The sequence below is a fragment of the Callionymus lyra genome, chromosome 3 (assembly GCF_982586985.1).
Source record: "Callionymus lyra chromosome 3, fCalLyr1.hap1.1, whole genome shotgun sequence".
In the NCBI taxonomy this organism is placed as follows: domain Eukaryota; kingdom Metazoa; phylum Chordata; class Actinopteri; order Syngnathiformes; family Callionymidae; genus Callionymus; species Callionymus lyra.
The window spans coordinates 19,171,024-19,197,626 of NC_141820.1; the positions used below are offsets into that span (position 1 = coordinate 19,171,024).

Genomic DNA, 26,603 nt, shown 5'->3' on the forward strand with positions numbered 1-26,603 from the left:
ATGGTATCTTTGTACGTTTACGTTGTGAGAATTACAATATTTAAAGTGATAGTTCACCCAAAGTAAAAGTTCTCTCATTTTCTACTCACCCTTATGTCGACTAAGGGTTAGTTGTTTTTTTTAACAATTTCACATGTTGAGGCTTCAATACAAGATGGACCTTAAGATGAGAACTAAGGAAGTATTTGGAGTTTTTTTAAATGTGTGTTTTTGAAGGAAGCTGAACAGAACTGAGCATCAGATGCCAAATTAAAATAAAAATACATTTCTATATAAAATGCACACCAAGTTACCAACAATGACCATCGATTACTCTCATGTGAATGAGTAATTAATAGCAATTACCTTGCAGGTTTTTTGTTTGTGCTTGTTTGAGAAGACAATGCATATGCCTCTGGTTCATGCTCTGGTGCATGATGTGTTGTGGTCTCTCCACGTTTGTATAACATACCTTTATATTTAATGGATTTAAAGTTCAACTAATGTGTTGATTTAAGTGTCTCTTACAATACATGCAAAACTCTCTTTTAATTAAAATATTTACATTACAAAATCTGCTTATGCGCCCACTTTCAACACTTTCCTGGAGATAAAATCTTGTTTACCCTAACTTTCGACTTTCTACTTTCTTAATTGTCATTTCACAGAAGTACACAGCAGGGAAAACTGGCAACACAATTTTGTTGATTGGCAGCTGTTTAAAAACATAGCATAGGGTGATTGTATAAATATTAATAAGTTAAAAATAGTGCAATATAATATTAACAGAATAAATAAATGTTTTAAATATTGCATATAATTAATGTATATAAAAGTATTAATATAAATATAAATAAGTAAAAAAAATAGTGCAATATATTATGAATAGAACAAATAATGTTTTAAATAGTGCATTGCTCGAAGTGATATTTCCTTCAGCAGTCTGATGGCCATAGGGAAGAAGCTGCTAAATCTTTCTGTTCTGCAGCGGATACTGAGGAACCTTCTGCCAGACGCCAGGAGAGAGTCCAGAGGGGTTGGGTGGGACAGAATTCTGCTGTGAAGTCAAGTATCAATGTTTGTCACCATGTGTCATCAATCCCGGAAGTCTCCACCTCCAAGGGACTTGTTGTATAAACAAAGTGGTCCGTAATTACAGCTGGCTATTATCCTATTAAACGTTCAATTTATTTAACTTGAAAATGCGCATTTAGTCTGTATTTGACCTTAATTTTTTACACACCTCAGACGGAGAATCTGATCAAAACATGCGTATAGATTATTTTTATTAGGTCACATCATTACTGTATCCCTCCGCCGTGCACGGAATGTAGACCCGTCACACCACGGGAATAAAATAAATAGATATTCTGCTTGTTTGTTTAAAAGCGCCACGGAATACAATTGTAGATTTGTGCTTGTATAAAAAAGTTCACCATCAGGTAAAAAGACTTCAAACTTCTGCATTAAACCCGCAACTTCCTCCAAACTAAAACGATTAAAACTAGTCCGTTTAAACCCCCGGATTTGACGTCACACTTGTTGTCACATGTTGTCTGAGAATAAGAGTTTTGTCAAGTCAAATTTTGTCCGATTTTGTGCTCACGCTCCTGCAGTAACTTGACGGAACAAGGTGCGGGTTTCTCGTTTATTGAGATAAGATATAATTATTGCCTTAATACGACTCAGAAATAATGTTTAATTATCTGTCATGTAACTTTCTGTGGTGCGTTAACACAAGAGCTAGTTCGCTAAGACACTGAATAGCTTTTAAATTATAATGCAACTCACACATTTATTATTATTCCAATAAAAAGTTGGCTATATTGAAAGGTAGGTGATTTATTTGATTAATATTTAGGATTTTGATTTCATTTATCACTTCCGCATATTAATAAAGATAACATATTTAACGTATTTAAGTATAAAAGTATAAGTTTATTTTAACCCTTTTGGATGAGGGATTTGATCTTTTGTTGTCTTCTTTAAATGAAAAAATATCTATAAAATAATAATGAAAAGTATTTTAAATTCCAACATAAAGAGTAAACCAGATGGGAAACACCACAAAACAATGCATGAATGAAACATGGAGAGCTTATCTCTGAATGCATGATCAAGTATACTTGCTTGTGTAGTCAGTTATTACTGCTGAAATCAATTCATAACTTTCATTTGTTTCTATTACAGTCTATTACAGTTCTACTACACATCATGTGTCGCAGAACATGACCAGACAGAGGTAGTCTTTGCTCTTGAGGCTGTCGTGCTTGTATATTTTTTCTGAATCTAGCATTTTGACTACTAATAATGACACATTGATGATTTAATCGAGGCGTTTCTACAAGAACTCCAGCAAACTTTGAACGTTGAAAACATCCACTGCGTGGTAGCAACTCCAGAACCGTCTGATCGGGCTTCTGAAAACTGGAGCAGAAGAGGAACAACCCATTTTCGACTGTGTGATCATAGCAAGGAGGTTCCGTGAACTACATCCACAGCAAAATTAAACATGTAATGAAAATCTTCATTTATATTTAAAAGTGATCATAATCTAAACATCCTCATATTGGTCTGCAGTCAGAGAGTCCTCCCATAGATCAGCAAGCAAGCTGAATGAGGAGGGATTGGAACTAGCAGTCTGTTGCCATGGAGTGCCCTCAACATGTACAGGGGAGAGATCTTTGCCCATCCCTCATACCTGCAAAACAAACACTGGTATGTTTTGTTTTTGCATGTTGACCTGCAAGAACTGCCCAGAACTCCAGACCTGCATGACATGAAACAGGGGAGGGCAAAGTGTTCAACAAAGGGCCGAAGTGGGTGCAGGTTTTTTTTCTCCATAAAATCAAGAAGACACCTTTTGACCAATCAGGAGTCTTCAGAGTGTATTCAGTTGATTGTCAGTCTGGTGTTGCTTGTTTAAGCTGAAACCTCATTGGTTAAACTGTACATGCTTGATCGGTTGGAACAAAAACCTGCACCACCCCGGCCCTTTAAGACCGGTTTGCCCTCCACTGACATTAAACCTTTCTCTCTGTGGTTCATGCCAAATGATTTCAAATGTGAAGTAGGTGAGTAAGTAATATTTGTAAGCATAGTGAACACAAACTTGTAAACCTACAGCACATCCCATCATGTAAATCATCTAAAATGCAATTCTATGTCCTTTTCTAGGTGAGATGGAGTGCTGCATATCAGACAGGTGCTGGACTAACCATCGGAGGTGGAAGAGGTCAATTCCATCTCTGGAATAGCAGTGAAGACCAAACTACATGTCAAAAGCAGGTGAGATGGTTACATCATAGACACTTTGGTAATGAAAATAGTCATATTGGTAATAATGATGAATACATTTCTGTGGCAGGACGCACTGGCATGCTGACGCTTATGGCCAAGGTTTTCTGGGTTCTGTTGTTGGAAACACTTGAAGAGTCTTTTTCAATAGATTTTACACTTCAAATGATCAGAATCATACAACTTCATTAAAACCATGTTATCAAGGTTCGGTTGACTTTCGGACAAAGAGGATTTGACATTGTTATGACAGTAAGGAGACGGCAGGAAGAGAAAGATTCTTGAGAAAGAGATGAACCTACACTGGAAGTCCCTGTCAAGTCTTTGTGATTCCCTGAAAGAGTTGTCTCGCATGGCAGCGTCACAGCAAGGTAAGAGTTTATTTAGAAGAACAGAAGTACTCCATTTACAGCTGCTCATTCCTATTGTCTTATTATTTTAAGATACACCATGGGGCCTGATTGATGAGTCTTTGAAGGGTCTTCAGAGCATTTTAGGAACAGAAGTAAGTCAGCGTGACGTCACTCAAACCATGACTCGGACCAGAAACTACTACACGCAAGTCTTCGCCGAGGGTGAGACCATCAACGTCGTGCAGATTCACTCTGATGGTTACTCGGAGAGTAACATATGTTGTAACTTCAGAGATGCCTGTAATTGATACCAAAGAATGATTAAAAAATGAAAATAAAGTTTTTATGATAACAGTGCGTATATTTTATTATGACATGGTGATAAAAAGCAGCTCATGTACAATATTCATATTGGAGTTAATAGTGTCAAAGGCATTTACGCCTTTAAAGTTGACTACCATTGGAATAATTATACATACAATCATGCGATAGTAATCAATAACATGTATTGCATAAAAACATATATAATCATACGTTAGTTATCAATAACATGTAGTGCATAAGCACATATATAAACATATGTTAGTACTCAATAACATGTATTGCATAAGCACATACATAAAAATACGTTAATCAATAACATGTATTGCATAAGCACATACATAAGCATACATCAGTAATCAATGTACTGCTTACAGCTAATCAATATTTATTGTGATGTACATGATATCAACACTGGATTATAAATACATTCATTTATTGGAGAAAAAATAATCCTCTCAAAAAATGAAAATATTTTCATGAAAAAGTGGAGAAACATTAAATTGTCTTCAGTGGATTTCTTTAAGGGAGCAGGACTAGAGCACATGTTTCTCAGTTGACCACTGAAGCCTGAGAACTTCTAGAACAACAGTGAGCCCTGCTACCTGAGTTTTACTCTATTTAGACCAGATTCACAAGCAGCTAATATGAGCACTCATGACTCTGCATGTTCATGACCAGACCAGTTCTAGAGGACCAAACATAGGCTAGGCTTGATATTGAGTCTAGTGAGTCAAAAAACGTGTTTTTTCATGACTGTTGCTCTTTTGCTCTTATTTGACCTCTGTGACTCTTAGAACAATGGTCCTGGTCTATGTGACCTCTGTCACCTCTAAAATCATATGCTGCTGGAACCATAATGATAGCCCCTCACAAACCGGAAGTAGTTTCAGGAAGGACCTAGAGAAACGCCCTTGAAAACATATGTTTAAAATGTGAAGAACATCTAAAAGTTTCAGATAATTTAAATTAACAACTGCCGATTTATATTGCTTCAAAGTCCAGTTTTTTTTTTAAGTTTCCCATGGTGCCATGGGGCACAGGCTGTTCCTAGCAACATCAAATCACCACAGTTCAAGTCAATATTTAGTCTATAATAACATATCCAAATATCAGCTATGAGGTCTGAGTAGAAAAAAAGTTGCATAAGGCCATTTCTGGAAGAGCATGTCTGGTCATTCATTCTATTACACTCAGAGACCATCCTGACAGAAGAATGACAACCTCATTTTTGTACCGTTGTACACACAATTTTGCTGTGGATGTAGTTCACGGAACCTGTGACGTCATCATCCCTTGCTATGAAGACACAGTCGCAAATGGGTTGATCCTCTTCTGCTCTAGTTTTCAGAAGCCCGATCAGATGGTTGCGGAGTTGCTACCACGCAGTGGATGTTTTCATCATTCAAAGTTTGCTGGAGTTTTTGTAGAAACGCCTTGATTAAATCATCAATGTGTCATTATTAGTAGTCAAAATGCTAGAACTTTCAGATTCAGACAAAGTATACAAGTACGACAGCCTCAAGAGCAAAGACTACCTCTGTCTGTTCATGTTCTGCGACACATGATGTGTAGTAGAACTGTAATAGACTGTAATAGAAACAAATGAAAGTTATGAATTGATTTCAGCAGTAATAACTGACTACACAAGCAAGTATACTTGATCATGCATTCAGAGATAAGCTCTCAATGTTTCATTCATGCATTGTTTTATGGTGTTTCCCATCTGGTTTACTCTTTATGTTGGAAATTAAAATACTTTTCATTATTATTTTATATATATTTTTCCATTTAAAGAAGACAATAAAAGATCAAATCCCTCATCCAAAAGGGTTAAAATAAACGTATACTTTTATACTTAAATACGTTAAATATTTTATCTGTATTAATATGCGGAAGTGATAAATGAAATCAAAATCTTGAATATTAATAAAATAAATCACCTACCTTCCAATATAGCCAACTTTTTATTGGAATATAAATATATTTCCGTCCTATTAAAATACCAAACAAAATACGTGTGTGAGTTTCATTATAATTTAAAAAGCTATTCAGTGTTTTAGCGAACTAGCTCTTGTGTTAACACACCACAGAAAGTTACATGACAGGTAATGAAACATTATTTCTTAGTCGACTTAAAGTAAGTAAGTAAGTAAGTAAGTAATATTTATTTATATAGCGCTTTTCGAGACCAGGGTCACAAAGCGCTTAGACAATCAAAACAATACTCAAAAAAAAAAAAAAATTATATCTAACCTCAATAGACGAGAAACCCGCACCTTGTTCCGTCAATTTACTGCAGGAGCGTGAGCACAAAATCTGAATTAATTCGACTGGCTTGACAAAACGCTGATTCTTAGACAACGTGTGACAACATGTGTGACGTCAAATCCGGGGGTTTGGGGGAAGTTGCCTGTTGAATGCGGAAGTTTGAAGCCTTTTTACCTGATGCTGAAACTACAAAACTGAACTTTTTTATACAAACACAAATCTACAATTGTATTCCATGGCACTTTAAAACAAACAAGCACAATATCTATCTATTTTATTCCTGTGGTGTGATGGGTCTACTGTACATTCCGTGCACGGCGGAGAGATACAGTAATGATGTGACCTATTAAAAATCAGCTATACGCATGTTTTGATCAGATTCTCCGTCTGAGGTGTGTAAAAAATTAAGGTAAATTAAGGATTGAATAAATGTGCATTTCAAGTTAAATAAGTTTAACTTTTAATAGAAACTGGATCATTGATCATGGTCAATGTGTGGTTTTCTAAACTCCTGTTTAATTTGCATAAAACCTAAAAATATACATAACATAGTCACTTTTACAGGACCTTTTAATCATGTATTAATCCGTAAGAGCCTCTTCCACGATGCGTGAACAATCCAAGCTTCAAAAAAATACAAATTAAGCATTTTTTACCGATTTATGGACGCCATGTACCACCTCAAATTGGTTTGAGGTCGGTTAGCACAATCGGGGGTAGAATCGCTCTGTCGACATACATTTCAAGTGTGCTTCATAGTTTTAGAATTACGGTAGCCAAATGACAACAGCGACACGTCACGTTACCATGGCAACGAAGAGTCAGGCGACACGTCAAATGTTACCCGTGCTGTCTAACGTTTGGGAGTTAATAACTCTGTGTATTAATGGGTGATTCTCGTGAATGTCGCTCTGATCCAGGAACAAAGACAGCTGGTCAGACAACACCTTCTCTACGATCTTGGTAGAAAGGGAGCTTAGAAATAGGCCTGAAATGACTGAGGTCAGTCAGGTCTAAGCCTGGCTTTTTGAGCAGAGGCTCCACAATGGCATGTTTAAATGCATTGGGAAAAACCTCTGTGGAAAGGGAGAGGTTCACCATATCAGTAACCCAGGGGCCAATTACATCAAATACTTTTTATAAAGAGCCTACAAGGAAGGACGTTGTCTGAGCAAGAGGAGGTTTTCAACTTGCTCACCAGTGCCTAATTATCACCCAGAGACACAGCACTGAAGGAAGACCACGAGGAGGAGACAGGCTCAGTAACAGCAGGGGCTCCACACAAAGGGGGAGAGATTTTCTTTTTGATCAATTTATTTTGTCAATAAAAAATATCAACGATGCATTGCTGTCAGCTTCACAGAAGACATGCGTGATTTGAGGAGCAGGAGACACGAGAGAATTGATCGTGTCAAACAACACTTTGGGGTTTTCTTTTCCTGATACCAGTTTCCTGATGTAATCAGATCTGGCAGTTTCTACCATCTCATTGTATGAAGACATCAGATCCCTGAGGTACGGTGTACATTTTAGGACATTTTATTCCTGTGGTGTGACGGGTCTACATTCCGTGCACGGCGGAGGGATACAGATAATGATGCGACCTAATCTAATCTATACGCATGTTTTGATCAGATTCTCCGTCCGAGGTGTGTAAAAAATTAAGGTCAAATACAGACTAAATGCGCATTTTCAAGTTAAAATTGATGACACGTGGTGACAAACATTGATGCTTGACGTATCACAGCAATTCTGTCCCACCCAACCCCTCTGGACTCTCTCCTGGTGTCTGGCAGAAGGTTCCTCAGTAACCGCTGCAGAACAGAAAGATTTAGCAACAGCTTCTTCCCTATGGCCATCAGACTGCTGAAGGAAATATAACTTTGAGCAATGCACTATTTGAAACATTATTTGTTCTATTCATAATATATTGCACTATTTTTTTTTACTTATTTATATTTATATTTATACTTTTATATACATACATTCTATGCAATATTTAAAACATTTATTTATTCTGTTAATATTATATTGCACTATTTTTAACTTTATTATTATTATTATTAATATTTATACAATCACCCTATGCTGTGTTTTTGAACAGCTGCCAATCAACGAAATTTCGTTGCCAGTTTTCCCTGCTGTGTTCTTCTGTGAAATGACAATAAAGAAAGTCGAAAGTCGAAAGTTAAGGTAAATAAGATTTTATCTCCAGGAAAGTGTTGAAGGTGGGCGCAGCTTAAGCAGATTTTGTAATGTAAATATTTGACTTAAAAGAGAGTTTTGCATGTAATGTAAGATACACTTAAATCAACACATTAGTTGAACTTTAAATCCATCAAATATAAAGGTATGTTATACAAACGTGGAGAGACCACAACACATCATGCACCAGAGCATGAACCAGAGGCATATGCATTGCCTTCTCAAACTAGCAGCTAATGACTATTAACATGAGAATAATCGATGATTATTGTTGGTAACTTGGTGTGCGTTATATATCAGTGGGTGATATATCAGTGTGTATTACTGCACCTGACCGTGGAGGAGCTGGCCAGCTCCTTCAGTGGCAGGCTCAGACACCCCCAGTGTAGGACGGAGCGTTATAGAAGGTCCTTCATCCCAACTGGTGTCAGGATATTTAACTCTCTACTTTAAATATCCTGATGCTAATCCGTAGTGTGTTTTTCTTCTCGTGTGTTTTTATTTTTTGTTTTTATTTTATTTTATTTTATTTTATTTTATTTTATTTTATTTTATTTTATTTTATTTTATTTTATTTTTTATTTTACTTTATTTTATTCTGTTAATAGTGCTAATTTTCTAATACTGTAAATAATTTGTATATTTTTAAGATCGTTTTATTTTTATTTTATTTTATTATCTCTTTTACTATTTCTTTTTTTTTTTCCATGCACTTTATTTTCATTGTCCTGCTGCTGCTGTTGTAAAAGTGTGTTTCCCCTCTGGGGATGAATAAACGTTTTCTATTCTATTCTATTCTATTAACTATTCCTGTACACTGTGGACAATAGAGATGCAGTCAAGCATAATCGCATCAGGGGATAAGATCTGAAAACTTTGGCAGTGCCATTTGTCTCGGTGGGCAGATAAACTCAAGTCCAAACCTCACCATCATCCACAAGACTGTGCAGTTTCTAGTGTTACTTTAGAAATGAGTGAATGAATGTGTCAGGAGTAAAAATAAACGACACTTTAGGCAACAGCACGCTTAAAGTGAGAGTTCAATAAAAATGTGAATGTTCTACGCACGCCCATGTTGACTAAGGGTTAGAATTTCTTTCCGAGTAATCTGTTCATGGACAAAAATGTATTTTTATTTTAATTTAACATCTGATGCTCAGTTGTGTTCATCTTCCTCCAAAAATACACATTTAAAAAACATCCAAATACTTCCATAGTTCTCATGTTAAGGTCCATCTTGTATTGAAGCCTCAACATGTGAAATTGTTACAAAAAAAAATAACCCTTGGTCGACACAAGGGTGAGTAGAAAATGAGTGAAATTTTTACTTTGGGTGAATTGTCACATTTTAATCATCACAACGTAAATTTACAAAGATACCATCTAAACATTGAGGCTGGTCTGCAACAAAACACCAGCAATGTACAGATACACCATATCAGAAGTCCAGAAACAAGAGTAACAAGAAAAAACTTATGTTGCATCTTAAATATTTATAGGTCCCATGAGTTGGGGCGAACAAGAGAGTTAAAATCTATTTAAAATAAAGAAATAAAAGTGTACGCCCATTATTTATTAGGTAATTCAAGTTCATTTTAGTTCATGAGGTGCCGGGAGAGGGAGAAATCACACAGAGAAACAGGGTGAAAGACAACCAGGGTAATACAATTCACAGAATTTAATTCACAGAAATACAATAAAGAAAAATATCCTTCAAGCTAAATTCAACAGCTTATAAAAGAAGAAACAATTTTGTCTAATAAACAATACAGTAAAGAAACACCTAGCTCTTCATTCCTGGACAAATGTAGGACAAGAGGACATTGATCATGTTCTTGATGATGGGGGGTTTGGGGTGAAGTTCGTGAGGAAGAGAGTGAGCCATAGTCATCTCCCAGGCATCCACCCAGCTGACATTCACACTTTTGAACACAGCCCTGAGGATCTTGTCTCGCTCCATCGATGCAAAGTCACTGTTGGACCAGGCGATGGAAGGTGTTAAATATCTGAGGTTTGACGCCCTGATGACAACCAGGGTGTCTGGAGCTCTTTTCAGCAGTCGGATCACGGACCTACGGATGCTCTGGAGCCGGCGGATGTAGAACTCAGTTGGGATAGTTCCGAAGTGAGCCCAGACACCAATGACCACAACCGTGTTGGCTCCTCCGACCAGTGAGTCCAGTTCATTAGCAACATAGCGAAGCTCAGCCACAGGAACTGGAGGCGGACGATGTTCAATAGGGATTCCATGTAAACGGTACCTCACTATAGTCATTCTTATATAATCAATAGCCATAAAAGGTCCAACATCCTTCATGCTGTTGATGTTGAATGGCTTGAGATCTTAAAATAGAACAGATAATATGAACATTTTATTGAAATCCCAAACTCCAGAAAGAGGATGAGTGTGAAAAATCACCTGGTATGGTTCCAGTTAAGTATTCGTACCACTGCCTGACGGTGGAGTCTCCATACAGGTAGATCTTTTTTTTTTCCAGACATTTGCTGATGGCTGCAGGAGTGTTAAACTGCTGAACTGGGGCGCCGGTTAAGGTTTGCCACACACCTTTGTAATAGTAACCAGGCTGGTTGATCTTTGAACTGGTTCTCACACCTGTGTTCAGAGAGAATGGTTCTAAAAAAAAGTCTAAAACACTTCTTTGTAGGTAAAAGTGTGTTCACCTTTAATTGTAGGACGAACATTGATGCTGGAGACTCCAAATGAAGGAATGGAAACCTTCATGTTGATGTTACTGAGGAAAAAAACTAATTTGTTAAATCTTTATACGTGAAAAAGCTGTGTGTGTGTGTGTGTGTCTGTCTGTTTTTGTGTGTCAACCGAATCTTAATGTCTTGTAAACTGCTCAGATAAGTTGTTTAAAAAATCAGTATTTAGACAAACAACATAAGGACAGCAACTCCATCAGGTTGTTTAATATGGGTATGATAGTTTTGTTTTATCATTTAAATATATATTTATAATTATTTTTAAAGATGTGTTAATGTCAGTGATTCGGATTCAAAGAGTAAAGCAAAGACATTTCTTGTCACAGCTTTTTGAAGTGGTCCATGGATATCCACAACGTTGTTGACCCCTGCTCTTGCCTACTGTATAAATCTCCTCCTTTCTTTTGTTTGGCTGAGAACATTTGCATCATTGTTGTTACCTTTTCATTATTGGAAACAACATCTTCATCACTAACATTGCTAACTTTGATATAGTAATGTTCTTTCTTCAGCTTATTGGGGCCCAGTTTAAATTATATTCATGTCAAGTTTAGTTGTGGACACAGTCGGGAGCTACAGGAACTCGACTTGAACTGAGTTTTGGCAATCTTGGAGGAGCATTGACGACACGTCTAATGCTTACTGATTCAGTTCAGGTCAGAGCCAATCCAAGGCAGAGTAAGGGAGGGGTCATCGAAACTCTGAAAAAACGTCTTATTTGGCTATAATGACGAAACAATGAATTCAAATGGCTGGCCCAAGAATTGCATATCTCTTGATAATTGCATATCTCTTGATACCGGCTAAAGTGGGGGGGGTGAAACATCTGACAAATTTGCAAAAGAAGCTACAATAAAAAGTACAGTTAACATCATCAGTTCAGTAGAAGAGAAAAAAAAAACATTTTGAAAAATTGGAAAAAATGTTGGAAAGACGAAAGGACTGGTAGATGGCTTTACGTTTAAAGTGTTCAAAAACAAATTGGATTAAATGATGACTAAAACATGAACTTGAAGAGAGGGAACAATTATTAGCAATTTAAGAACTGTAAATACGTTAAAAATATATACAATAATCAGAAATTCCAGTAACAAATATTATGAATAGGTTCTGCATCTTAGAAAAACTAAATTAGGGATGAAAATATAGAGATTGGTTTGTGAAGTAATTTATTCTGACTTCTAGTCATAAATATCAAGATAACAATATAAACAAAGAGTTTAACATGAAGAGACATTTTAACACAAATACATTTTCAGTAATCAAAGCTCAATGTTTCTAACTCCGGTGAGGGACACAGAGATAAGACATCTGGTCAAAAAATGTTTAACGAAAATATCCACCGACGTAAATGACCTGGACATGTTATTGATTAAAAGGGTCTTATCTGGTATTATTTCCCCACTCACCTACATTTTCAATCTCTCATTCCAAACAGGGATTTTTCCTAACAAAATGAAAGTAGCTAAAGTCATTCCTCTGTTCAAGAATAGTGATACACATGAGTTACAGACTAATCTCAATACTGCCACAACTGCACTGGAGAAGCAATTCAACAACAGGTTACATGATTTCATCAACAAACATAAATTACTTTATGACAGTCAGTATGGATTCAGAAAGAATCACTCGACGGCCTTAACTCTAACTGAATATGTGAAGATTATTACTGACAGTATTGACCAAAAAATCCACTCGGTAGGAATTTTCATAGACCTGAAAACAGCATTTGACACCATTAACTGATTCCCAATCCAACTGAACCCCAGAGGCTGAACAGCTTAGTCAATTGTTTGCTAGAAATCAAACAATGGCTGAGTGAAAACACTTTGCAGCTAAATGTGGACAAAACTGAAACTCTGGTGATTGCTCATGATGATAAGGTTCCAGGGTTGAGTCAGTACTTGGGTGACTTAGGTCAGTCTGTCAAACTGAGCCTGAGAAACCAGGGTGTTGTATTTGATAAAGACATGTCTCTGTTCAACACTGCAGAAAACTGACCAGAAACTGTTTCCTTCAATTGAGAAAAATATCTAAACTTAGGAAAATGATGTCACAACATGATCTGGAGCTTGTAATACATGCGTTTGTTTCTTCTCGTCTGGACTATTGTAACAGTTTGTTTTCATGTCTTAACAAGAAGGAGCTGTCTCGCCTGCAGTTGATTCAGAACTCTGCGGCGAGAATTCTAACCCGCTCAAGTAGAAGAACTCACATTTCTCCGATCCTTAAAACTCTTCACTGGCTTCCAGTTTCTTTCAGGATCAACTTTAAAATTCTGGTTCTTACTTTCAGATCTATTCATGGTCAGACTCCTCCTTAAATCACTGATCTGATCCAGCCTTACACCCCAGCTCGGGCTCTGAGGTCTGTGGATCAGAATCTACTTATGGTTCCTCGCACACGGTTCAGGACCAGAGGAGAGAAATCTTTTCAGGCTGTTGCTCCTAAGCTTTGGAACGATCTTCCTCTCCCTCTGTGTTTGATGGAGTCTACTGACTCTTTCAAGAAACATCTTAAGACGTTTCTATTTGTTCAGGCTTTTCCTTGATTTTCTGGAACTCCTGTTATGTTATCAGTTTTATCTTGATCTTTAAAATGTATACTTTATTGAATATTGTTTGGATTGTTTAAGCGCTTTGTGACCCTGGTCTGGAAAAGCGCTATACAAGTAAAAATTACTTACTTACTTACTTAACCACGATATTCCATTAGCTAAACTGAACAGATTTGGCATCAGGGGAATAGTACTGGATTAGCTTAACAGCTATTTATACAAGAGATCAGAATATGTTAAAATAGGTGAAAATACATCAACATCAACTGGACATAGTGTGCGGGTCCCACAGGGTTCGGTTCTGGGGCCAAAACTGTTGATAATATACATTAATGATATTTGCAAAGTCTCTAACATTCTAAAAAATAATTCTATTTGCGGATGACACGAATATTTTCTGTTCTGGACGTAACTTGAACCAACTAGTGGAAACAGTTAACCAGGAAATGGCTAAGCTTCACGTATGGTTCAATATAAATAATTTTTCACTAAATCTAGCGAAGACTAAATACATTCTAAACAGGAAAAAAGGACGAAACAAAAATATCAACATCCAAGTGAAAGGAGTCAACATTGGAAGGGTCAGTGAAAATAAAGTACTAGGAGTTATAATAGATGAAATGTTAAATTGGAGGCCACACATCAGACAATTAAAATAAGTTGGCCAGAAGTTTATCCAAATTATAGAAGGCTCAGAAGGTAGTAAATCAAGAAGCACTCCACATTTTGTACTGCACTCTGATCAATCCACACCTTCAATACTGCGCCGAGATTTGGGGAAACAAGTATAGAGGTTCAATAAAGTCGATAGTATTACTTAAAAAAGAGCTTTGAGAATGATGGACTACGCCAGCTACAGGGCACATACCAATCAGTTATATATCAAATCCAATATCCTTAAACTACAGGACATGATAAACTATTGCACTGTGCTAATGATGTACAAGTCTGCAAACAAAAGCCTCCCTCGTAACGCTCAAAAGATCGTTGATGACAAAGAATATAGACTCAATCTCAGAGGAAATATGAATTTCAGACAAAAAGGGATACGGACTACTTTAAAATCCTTTTCCATATCGGTCACAGGTGTAAAACAGTGTAATGCACTAGAAAAAACAATTTAAAAAACTCGGCGACACAAACAGCTTTCAAAACAAATTTCACTAATTCCACAATTGCTATTTACAAAATAATTCCATCAGAATCATGAGGTCAGAGACCCACGTCTGACATGTCATGGTGGTAGCGCCTGACGCTAACAGTCTGTAACAAAACAATGAGTTGTCATATCGTAGTGCAGCACCGTGCAGCGTCTCTCTCGCTCCAAGCAGAACAATCTTTTTTTTTTTTTCTTTTTGTTCGCCTTATTTCTGGAGCATCCGTGAACATCTACATTATTTTTGGACCAACATCCTTCGAAGTCGAATCGGGCCGAGGACAAGTCTGGAAAACTTCCCGGTGAGCGCATTCGTCAAACTTTCCCCTCACTATGTCTCCCTCTCCCTCCTCTGTTCTTTCCTGCTCGGTGTGTCAGATGTTTAGTTACGCTTCGACCTCCTTTAGAGATAGCATTAGTTGTGTAAAGTGTAGCCTGTTAGCTAGACTGGAGGTGAAGCTCGTTGAACTAGAGAGCCGGTTGTGCGCTGTCGAAGCTAAACCGCTAGCTAGCCAGTGTCAGGTAGACAGTGCGCAGCCACATAGCCTAGCAGGTAGTCCTCCAGCAATTCCCGAGCCTAGAAGTAAAGTAGAAGCAAGTCCAGAGGCTAGAAAACCATTTAGGCATTCGTGGAACTGCTCTTAACTGGTTTAAATCTTACCTGTCGGATAGAACGCACTATGTACATGTCAACCACCTCTCATCGACACACACTAAGGTCAGCTATGGTGTCCCACAAGGTTCTGTTCTTGGTCCAATACTATTCACAATCTATATGCTCCCACTAGGGGACTTGATTAGAAGACACTCTATACATTTTCACTGTTATGCTGATGACACCCAACTTTACTTGTCCATGAAGCCAGATGAAAGAATTCAGCTTACACAATTACAGTCCTGTATCACAGATATCAAGTCATGGATGACCAAAAACTTCCTCCTACTGAACTCGGAAAAGACTGAGGTTTTACTAGTTGGTCCGCAACATCTCAGACAATCATTAACTAATGATCTAGCTTTACAAAATGGACTTGCTCCTGCTACTAGCACCACTGTAAAGAATCTGGGTGTATGCTTTGACGAGGACTTATCATTTAACTCACACATAAAACAAATCTCACGGACTGCTTACTTCCACCTTCGTAACATTTCAAAAATTAGGCACTTCCTTCCTTTAGATGCTGCTGAGAAGCTCATCCATGCTTTTGTTACCTCCAGGCTGGACTATTGTAACTCTCTTCTGTCAGGCTGTTCTAAAAAATCTCTCAGAACTCTTCAGCTCATTCAGAACTCTGCAGCTCGTGTCCTGACTAAGACTAAGAGGCGCGAACACATGTGTGCTGGCGGGGGTGGTTGGGGTGGTGGATGGGGGGTTGCGCTGGGGGCGGTGCTGGGGCTGGGGGGTTGCTGGTCCCGCTGACGGGGTTGGCGGATGAACCGTTAGGGGTGGGGCTGGGGCTGGCCGGGTGTTCTGGATGACCTTCCGGCCCCGATGGCTTCGCCTGGTCTGTGGTGGGGGGCTTGTCTTGGGGTGGGTGTCTGCTGCAGCGGTGGCTGTGGTCCTCTACCCGCCCTGTGTGGCATGTACTGTGGTCGGGGAGTTTGTCGCCCTTGGTCCTGGGGGTTCGTGGCCGGGTTGGTCGGTCTTTCGGGGGCTTCCCGGGTGGGGGGGCCACACTGGGCGGGGCCACATTGGGGGTACGGCGGAGGCATTGGGCGGACCCATGTTACCGTAGAGACCATGTACCGCCCATGCAAGTGCTGCTGTCCCCCTGGGTGCTGCATGGTGGGTGGGGGCGGGGGCTGGGGGTCAGTACGTGTGATGGGCGGGGCCTCTGCACCTTAGAGACCGTGGACCGCCCATGGAATACTGCTGGCCCCCCAAACCTCCCTCATGACATGGGGGAGGTGGGCTGCGGCTGTTGGGGACGGTCTACAGTTCAAAGATTGGGGGCCGTTCCCGGACGGCTGCATCCCCATTGCCCCCGCCCTGCCGGCACAACCGTGGCCCCCCTGTGACCCGGGGGACCTGGGCCGGTGCCTGGCCATTGCTCCCCCGGGCTCATGCGGTGGCACTCGACCCGGCTACTGGCTGTGTCCGCAGGGTATTGGGGGGGGCTCCACCGCCGCTGCTGTGGTGGATCCCTATCTCCTTGACTCGGTCCCCTGCTATGGACTTGGTGGCAGCCTGACGGTCTGGGGGTCTTCCGTGGCCCGGCCTGGCCCCGGGGCTCTATCCCCTGACTGGTTCTTCTGGCTGCCCCTCTGCCCCGGTGCCTGCGCCTGGTGCCTCCCCCTCTCTGCTTCCTCGGTCGTCCTTGCCTGTGCTTGCCCTCTCGCGCCCCCGGTGGTGGTCCGACTTCTCGCTGGTGTTTGGGGTCGGCTCTGGTGGTTATCTCGCCTGCCGGGTCCTGGTCTCCCGCGGGTTCCTGCCGCGGCTTGGGCCCCTGTGTCTGGATCCTGCTGTGCTAGGTATGTGCCCTGTGCTATTTCAACCCCCCCCCCCCCCCTCTCCCCTCTATATATCTTCACTCGTCACCGGAGTCTGTATACCTGTGTATTGTATACATTTGTCCCAAACCCACACCTTTTTATTTCTCTCCCGGAGCCCCAGGGATCCACCTCCAGAGCTGCTGCTGATCCAGGGATCCACCTCCAGAGCTGCTTCTGATCCAGGATCTTCACCACGTCATCAGATCCCGAGTTCTCTCCAGCACCCCCATGGACCCTCCTACACTCTCCTCTTTTCTCTCACTATATACTCATACTCAAGCACTGATTTAAGATATGATTATATATGTGATTTCAATTCTTTACAACTACTTCTACCAATATTTTGAAGTAAATGGGGGCGGGACTAGATAAGCTTTTGATTCTCCAGGTGTTTCCCTTTCGGATGCATGTAATGTGTGAACTATAATTAAATGTGATCTAAACTGTCATGCCCAAAATAAACAATTCATTCATTCATTCACATTCGCTGTGTGTTTCGTGACACTAAAATCTCACTCGTGTTATTTCCACACTAAGCAGCCCTGAAACTGATCCCAGATATGATCAGTCTTAGGTCTTCAGTGTTTGGGCTTTTATAGTCTGTTTCATCCCAGTGAGTTTGGACTGGATTATCTCCTATGTTTAGAACAACCTTAAAATGAAAGCATGCTTACCTCTGAAAGAGCTTTGCATAGGGTCCAAAGCTTGCAGAGAATGCTTGCATGGTATGTGTGGCTCTGGTGTCACACTCCAGCTTCTTCGGCTTGTAGCAGAACCAAGGGTCTCCTGTTCTGATGTCAGTAAAGTTGCATATTGGCTCCTTTGTGGGACGCAGACAAACATTACATGTGCTCGTTTCAAACTCTTTCCCCTGGCGGAAGATGCTCGTAAATTTAACTCTGTCAGGATGTTCTTTGGTCAGTCTGCGCAGCACCGTGATGGCTTCACTGGCGTGAATTAAAGTCACCTACAAAAGAAGTGAAGCTTTACTCTTTAGAAACAAGGCGTTTTTGATAAATGTACCTCAACTGCTGCACTTCCGTTCCACAGTAAAGGAAACACAGCAGAGTAAGATCCGTTGAGATGATCCTCAACTTGTCCAGTCACACCAGCATAAAGAAGTGGGTTGTGCAGTCGGGCAGTTATGAAATCTCCTCCAGTCTTTTTAGGATTTCCCTTGAAGTCTTTCATTTGAATCCTAACTTTAAGTTGATCACCGATGTGCCACTGCTGCCCCCCCTCTTTTGGTAAAATAACATAGTTGCTGCCACGAGGATTACTGGTTTTCTCTAAAGAGTAATTTGCTTGTATAGAGGGAGTTTCAGGCCAGCGGTTGGAGTCCAGAAGGAGGCGCTCTTCCAAAGAATCTGCTAGTGAAAGAGGATGAGGCTTGCAGGAAAAAACCTCATTTGCTGGAACAGTTACACTTGGCTGCAAAATTGTGAGCTTATTTGTCACTTTCAAGAATGGTGGCCGTAGAGGTTTCTCCCGACCCTGAAGAAAAAAAACAATAATTAAATGTAACTTTAAACCATCTCCACATTTACGGGCAAGAACAGAAGGAAAACAAATACGAACAAAGAAAAACTAAAAAGAAAATAATTTGCTATTTGACTTACTTTTATTTATGATTTTTATTTATTATCTTTAGTCGTCGTTACTTTCTGCTATTGCAGGTTAAAAAAACAAGAGATCTAGTACCTTTTTTTTTTTGCAACACTCACCAGGTATTTATCCAGGTGATTTGACAGAATGAGAAAAGCGATTGAGAAAAACAAAAAAACTGGAATCCAAAAGTGACTAATTGGCCTCTTAGCTCCTCCCTTCATGTTCCAGGATCAAGGTGTTTTTGTTCTGCCTGCAAATACAAATTCAAGACCTGTTTCAGACAGGTAAAAAATCCAAGAATTGCAGTTTTCATCTTTAATAATATATAGTTATGATTTACAGAGGTTTGCAAAACAAGTTAAAAGTCTCCTCAGTCAAATAAAAAAAAAAAAGTAACTTTAATTTAAAAAATATATTTTTAAACGTTTTTTTTTTTTAGTTAAGTTCTCTTTTTTTTGTAGGGCCACATTTTGGGTAAGACGTCTATGTCATAATTATTCAATCAAAAAATAAGTTACTTCGATCAATTGAAATCTTGTCTTTTTAATCAAAGTGAAAAAAGTATTTACATTTTTGAACGCAAATGTTTAAAACCCAGAAATATTCATAGTTTGCTGAATGGATGCCAATTGTTACTTGAATATTTTGAATACGATTTTACACGTACATTAAAATATATAAGAAGTAGAATAGAGTTTGTTGGTTGAAATTCCAGAGAGTTACTAAAAAATAAAGCTGATAATTATTCATAAAAAATGTTCATGAACACGAATAATTTCTGCAATATTTACTCATGATAATCTGGGAGACCAATATTGAACTAACAAACAGATGTCAAGTAGATACGTGTGTTATTCGCCATTAGTCATTATTTTAATTTGTGGAAATGGAAAAAAAAAAGATGATACAATTTTACGACGATAATATGGCACACAACAATTAATAATACGTCCATGATGAATGTTCAATCTACAACTAGTTTCACCTACGTCAGTGCAAAACAGTGTACGTGACTCAAAGAGTAATGAATATCCAAAGTCTGACCCAGATCCTCCGAAAGTTCTCCTCTTACCTGAAGGTTCGCATCTGCAGCTCCTCCCCCCTTCACCTCCACATTATAAAAAAGTCGGGGCCCCCAGTAAGTAAGTAAATAATTTATATTTATAGCGCTTTTCCAGATCAGGGTCAAAAAGGCTCCAGTATGACCTAATCAAATTAAATAACCCCACTATGCATCCGTTTATTACGCATATCACCCAAAATGTTTACCATTGACAATACTAACATTTTCTATTCTCCACCTGAGCAGGTGACGTTACACACATTTAATAGCTCTGTTTACCTGTTTTCTTTCAAGCGGGTCCTTGATGTTGAATATATCCGCAAACTAGGTGTTCTTTGGAGCAGGTGATGCTCCGAGTCTAACCCCGCCTTCCACCTACTTCGGAAAGAAAAGTACATATTTAAACAACAATAGAGGTAAATACGAACGTTAAAAAACATGATGCTTTATTCAATTGAAAAAAAAAACTTTTTACTGACGTCATGATCATATAATAATAATATTACAGTATTATAATTATTTATTTATTCTATTTTATATCAGTTATTGTTGTATTCTTTGTGTTTTCGGCACATCAAAACATTTTGTAGTTTTAGGAACTTATATGTATAACCGTAAGCACTAAACTATTTTTCTATGTTCAAACCCGACTCTCCTGACTAACTCACATGTTTCCACTCCAAGATGCAGTAAGTCTCTCATCATTATGATGTTTTGAAGTTAGTACTTTCTAAAGTTCCCCCTCGTCTGAGATCTTGGCGAACAAAAGGTTGCGAGAGCCGAGTCCATTTTGATGTAATAATTAAATTAGGTCAGATTAGATTAGATTGACTTTATTAATCCCTCTGGAGATCTCCTTCGGGACATGAGGGTACTGCACTGGAGTACATATTTGCCCCTTCTGAAAAAAATAAATATGCAATCATTTCAGCAAAGTTTCTCAAGCACCTGGGTTTACATCAACACCCAGTAGTCGCCCCTCTTCAGCACTCTTCTTTCAAAATCTCTCACTCCTGTTCAGACACATGTTGCAACAGTTCCAACTCCACATCACCCTGACTTTCAAAACACCAGATAAAGTAAGCCAGATTTACAAGTGTTGCCATGTAATTGCACTTGAAATAAGGTAAGGTAAGGTAAAACTTTATTGATCCCTCAGGAGGTCTCCTTCAGGAAATTGTTTTTTTCCAGTAGCCAATACATACAGCATTTTTTTTATAAAAAATAAAAAAATAAATCAAAATAAAATAAGAGCAAGAGAAATAAAGAGAAAGAACACAATTACACAATCTAAGTCTAAAGATAAAGACAAAGAACATAGGTCAAAGAAAAACAACAAAGACAAAGGATACAAAGACTAACATAGAACAGAACATCCAGATACTCTCACTCCACTCCTGTCCCCGAACTCAGAATTGTACAATTTAATAGCCCGATGAATGAATGAGTCCTTGAGTCTATTTGTTTTGCACCTGGGTAGGAGCATTCTTGCACTCATTCTGCTTCTCTGCTCACTGATGACAGTGTTCAGAGGATGACTGTCATCATCCATGATGGACAGTAGTTTGTCCAGTGATCTCCTCTCAGCAACTGTCACCAGTGAGTCCAGCTTCATTCCAACCACAGAGCCAGCCCTCCTGATCAACCTGTCCAACCTGTTGACACTCCTCTTGGACACATTTCCACCCCAACACACCACAGCATAGAACAGGACACAAATAAATCCATTGAGATTACGAAAGTACTTACGTGTCTTTTCGTTTGTAAATTCCTAGGGAAATTGTGAAATGTCTACAAGCAGTTGTCAAAAGACAAGTTGAATGATCTTGAATTTAACTAGATTCAGGACCAGAGGAGGGAAATCTTTTCAGGCTGTTGCTCCTAAGCTTTGGAAAAATCTTCCTCTCTCTTTGCGCTTGATGGATCTACTGACTCCTTTAAGAAACATCTTAAGACGTTTTTATTTGTTCAGGCTTTTCCTTGATTTTCTGGAACCTGCATTTGTGTTTTCAGTTTTATCTTGCCCTTTGGACTGTATAATTTATTGAGTATTGTTTTGATTGTTTAAGCACTTTGTGACTCTGGTCTGGAAAAGCGCTATACAAATAAAAATGACTTACTTACTTACTATTATTGTATTTCATATAGCAGGTTTTGTGCCGGCTTGTTATATTATAAACGCAAATTCTATTTTTAAACAAAGGTATTGGCAAACTAAATTGTACGCAGTTATATAATTTGACCACCATTAACAACATCTACACTAGTTGTTTATTGAGATTAAATTCTGTTGAAATTATATTACAATTTATTTTTTTAAATACCCTATTCTGACTGATTGATAAAAAACGGTAGTATTTTCTCATTAAAAAGGTTTAACTACTACGACTTGGTTTGGTGTAAAGTGATCTCTCATAAAAACTACGGGCACAAACACATTGTGACACACGAAAAAAAAAGTTCTTCTATTTCAAGCGTTGACTTTTAATTAAAGAATTTTAGAAGTGGGAGAGTTACTCCTTTGTATATGTATGTGTTATCTGTTCTGATCAGTACGTTATAGCACATCTCATACTAATATCTAGAACAGATAATACAGTAGCTATGTTCAATAATATTATGTAAAGTACATGTTAATTCTTTTAGGACTGTTTCTGTACTTATTTGAATAAGTTTGATGGAAAAAATTTAAAAAAGGGATTTCCAACAAAAGACACATGACTTCATTAGTATGTTGCCTCACATGTTGGTGGATTGATTAAATGAAGATATCCACATATTTGAGGCACAACTTTGTGTAGTTGCCAATGTTTTACTTTTGAATGCTGTTTAAAAAGTTGATCTGCGCCCCTGTCAATGCTTTGTGTTGTCAGTCATCACAAGAACCCTGTCAATGCTTTGTGTTGTCAGTCATCACAAGAACAATCCGTAAGAACACATAGATATTAACGAATTGTTCACTTCTTGCGTTTCCATATTTGGGTGTTATCATTTACCTATACATACAGTATATATGTATAGCTAAATGTTTTCATCAAATATGTATATGTATATACATATATACATATACATATACATATACATATACATATACATATACATATACATATACAAATACAAATACAAATACATAGACAAATACATATACATATACATATACATATACATATACATATACATATACATATACATATACAAATACATATACATATACATATACAAATACATATACATATATACCAGGGGAAGATGATGAGAAAGAGTGTGTTCATCTCACTGACCTCAAATGCACTGAATACTGTATAGACAATCATACTGTACAATACAATACATAATTATATTTCTACAGATGTTTATTAATACTTACACTGCGTAACCTGGCATGTATGTTTATTTAAAGTCAGTATAACTTGGTCATATTTAGAACCATATGTATAACTGGCTAATTGGCTATACTTAGCTTGTATATTCATTTTTATTCCCCCCCTCCCATGTACATTCAATATCTATTTTCTATTTCTGGTTTGAAACTTGTCACATTTGCAATGGAATTAACATTGAATTATATTCTATTCTATAAACATTTAGTTTGTCACTTACATTATATCGTTTACTTAATAAATAAAAATGTAAAGATGCATAAACCTAATTCGACCATAAGGATAAATATGAGGATAAATAAATTGGTAAAAATAAAACTTATGTAAGCAACCTTGTCAAATACGACATGTGTTATACTTTCAGTCGAGTGAATCGAATGACTGAAACGGGTGTCACCTGGGGACCTCGGTGTTCTGTAATTCACACGGGATACAGATGTAAAAAGGAGCGCAATTACTGTAAGAGAAAGTTAGTGTAACCAAGCGTTCTTCATTTAGAGAAGATCAAGTGATCAACCATTATTTTCTTTCGTTTCTCAACTTGTGCAGACACTCAACAGCGAGAGCGCTGCCCTGCACATACATTTTCCCCAACATTATTCTAACAGAATAGACACAGTCTGTTACAGTAGTGTAACCGAATGTATTCGTGTGGGAAACAGCGAGGCAGGAACTGAAGTTTGTATCTGTGCAGCGCGCATGTCTTCTTTACTTTAATCATGTGGAACACACCCCCAACAACAACGAACTCCATCTACTTCCTTTTCAACCTCTTCAAATGAAAACAGAGGAAGTCAATATAACAGTTTTTCTCAGTTGCTTTTGGTTCTTTTCTCACATCACTTTTAACATTTGCTCAGCAGTTGGTGCATTTCTCAAAACAATTAGTGCAAACTGCAAAACCTAGTGGATAACCTGCAAAAGTACGTCACTTGCTCAAAATGGATAGCGTATTCCTCAAAAGCAAGTATTCATGTCAATGAAACTGCCAGTGTCATCAACATTCAAAGTCTTGACACCATCGTTTATGAACAAGATGGTCAAATGGCTTTATCATGTTTTCATTATGGCAATTTATTCACTCAGTGTTTTCCGATACAAAAAAAAGGTCAGAACTCCGTGACACTACCTAAAAATGCTCAAGACAGCACTATACACTACTTGTACACTAATATTTCAATTAAATGTGCGTGAAAACAGTGTAAATATCTGACTCACCGTGTTTTCCTTCGTGCTGAGGATGTGAAAATAAGGAAATGTTATCTCTTCAATAAAGCTCTGCTTGTCTGCTCACTCCCCCATTCAGGTTGTGGTTTTAAGGGACCGTTTTAAAAGGATCAAAACACCGCGTCGCTTCCGTCCCCGGTGTTATAAAGCGCTATATAAATAAATATTACTTACTTACTTACTTACTTACTTGTGATTAAAGATGAACAATCCAGAGTGTGTAACAGGTCGTTTCTTTGCCGCTTTAGACTTTACTTCCACGTAGCATAGTGTGTCTCTCAGACCTGTTTTGGTAAAATACTGTTGTCGCCGTATTGTCAGTCTTTTTGTTAAAATTGTCTGTGTCTGTATATTTTTATCTTTGGAGAATTTTTTCTCACTGCAGTACGTTTTTTTCCGACTGAGCTCCGAAAGAGAAGTTTCCTTGATGGTGGGAGTGGTTTCACTTAGAGGTTGAACTTGTTTGTTGATGAAAGAAAATAAGAATAATTAAAGTTAAAAGTGATTGTTCAGGTTCTTATTTTGATGTTCTGATTTTTTCAATTTTTATTTTTTTTCTTAGATTTTCTCTTACCTTGATCAATTGTTGTCATTTCTATTTTTCTATTTTTCTTGATTTCTATTTGCTGTGGAAATGTTATCTCTTCAATAAAGTTCTGCTTGTCTGCTCACTCCCCCAACGTTGACCCTGTCCCCATTCAGGGTGTGGTTTTAAGAGTTCTTGTGCCAGTGCTTGTGTCCAACAATACCACCTTAGCACTTGCCCCTAAAGATATTTTATAACAAGTATCCGCGTAGGAACATCCGGCAAATGACTACAGGCCCAAACGTGTACCTGGAAAATATATACTTATCTTTATTTAGTTATCAAACAGTGAGATTAAAACAAGCATTGAATGGATTATAGGAGAAGTCGGCTAGAGATAATAATCATTGCATGGAACTCCCGCCCAGAAACACCGGGACACCAAACCCGGAACTGGCAGCTCTCGACACTCTCAACAGGATAATGAGTTTCCATATTCTTACCTCATCAGCTGTCTCGCAGACATCTGTGTCTTAAAGGGCAATTAAAGACAGTGATCGGGGTCTGTCCCTCATCTCTGCGGACAGACCCATAATGAAAGAACGGACTAAGGTGTTTAAGTTTAAGTTATGTGGTGAGAGTAAAAACCTCGCTGGCTCTGAGCGGCGGAACCTGATAGCTTAGCATTAGCAGCTTCAAACCATGTGAGTAACTTACTGTCACAGGCTTGAAGCTGCGCGCTCTGCCAGTAACACTCTCATAATATACCACAGAAGAAAAATCTGTTTCATGTCCTCTATTGCGATAAAGTGTATTTCATAGAAAGAGGAGATCGCTCATCTACAGCCGATGATAGTTTTACGGGCGTCTGAAACAATGCTGAACTGACACCTGCTGAGCCACATCACTGCCAAGATCCGGCTCGGTCATAGGAAAACTCCCACACCGGACCTCCGGGTATATTCCTGATATCTCAGGAAAGATATGGACTAACTCACCACAGATGTCGATGTTTCAGCTGAGTACAGTCCCGGAAAAAAACAGTAAAGCTTCACTTCTTTTGTTGGTGACTTTAATTCACGCCGGTGAAGCCGTCACGGGGCTGCGCAGACTGAAGAAAAAACTTTGTGACAGAGTTACATAAAGAGAGGACATCAGATCCCTTAGGGGAAGTCCGTGCACCTTAAGTTTCGTGGACTTCCAAAGTCGCTCAGACTTTCGACAAAGTCTCTTCAGACTCAGGAGATCTTCATTTGTCCAAGGGCACTGCCGGAAGCGGAAGTGATGTATGAATACTGATTTTAAAACAACTTTTGAGAGGTTTATAAGACATTGAGATCCAGTGGACACACAAAAACACACAAGCACAAAGATAAGTTGTTTTCAGACTTATTTAGAACTATTTTCTCTATCAACTAGCCTGGTCACTACTACACAGGT

The 26,603-nt window shown here is 38.5% G+C and overlaps 1 protein-coding gene across 4 annotated transcripts; it reads right to left on the reverse strand.

Moving 5' to 3' along the window:
• Positions 1–10,089: 10,089 nt before the first annotated feature.
• LOC148083708 (NXPE family member 3-like) lies at positions 10,090–26,366 on the reverse strand. 4 transcript variants are annotated; one of them, XM_087786836.1, is made up of 9 exons: positions 26,346–26,366; positions 26,162–26,274; positions 20,310–20,408; positions 19,084–19,217; positions 18,383–18,853; positions 18,034–18,326; positions 11,109–11,179; positions 10,846–11,040; positions 10,090–10,769 (listed from the first exon to the last, which is right to left on the reverse strand). In XM_087786836.1, the coding sequence occupies exons 4-9, from the start codon at positions 19,186–19,188 to the stop codon at positions 10,210–10,212; spliced, it is 1,695 nt and encodes a 564-aa protein (XP_087642962.1). In that variant the 5' UTR covers positions 19,189–19,217; positions 20,310–20,408; positions 26,162–26,274; positions 26,346–26,366; the 3' UTR covers positions 10,090–10,209. The 4 variants fall into 4 exon arrangements, with proteins under 4 accessions (XP_087642962.1, XP_087642961.1, XP_087642963.1 ...); XM_087786835.1 differs by lacking the exons at positions 26,162–26,274; positions 26,346–26,366 and adding an exon at positions 24,828–25,347; XM_087786837.1 differs by lacking the exons at positions 26,162–26,274; positions 26,346–26,366 and adding an exon at positions 24,820–25,347.
• Between the last annotated feature and the right edge of the window lie 237 nt (positions 26,367–26,603).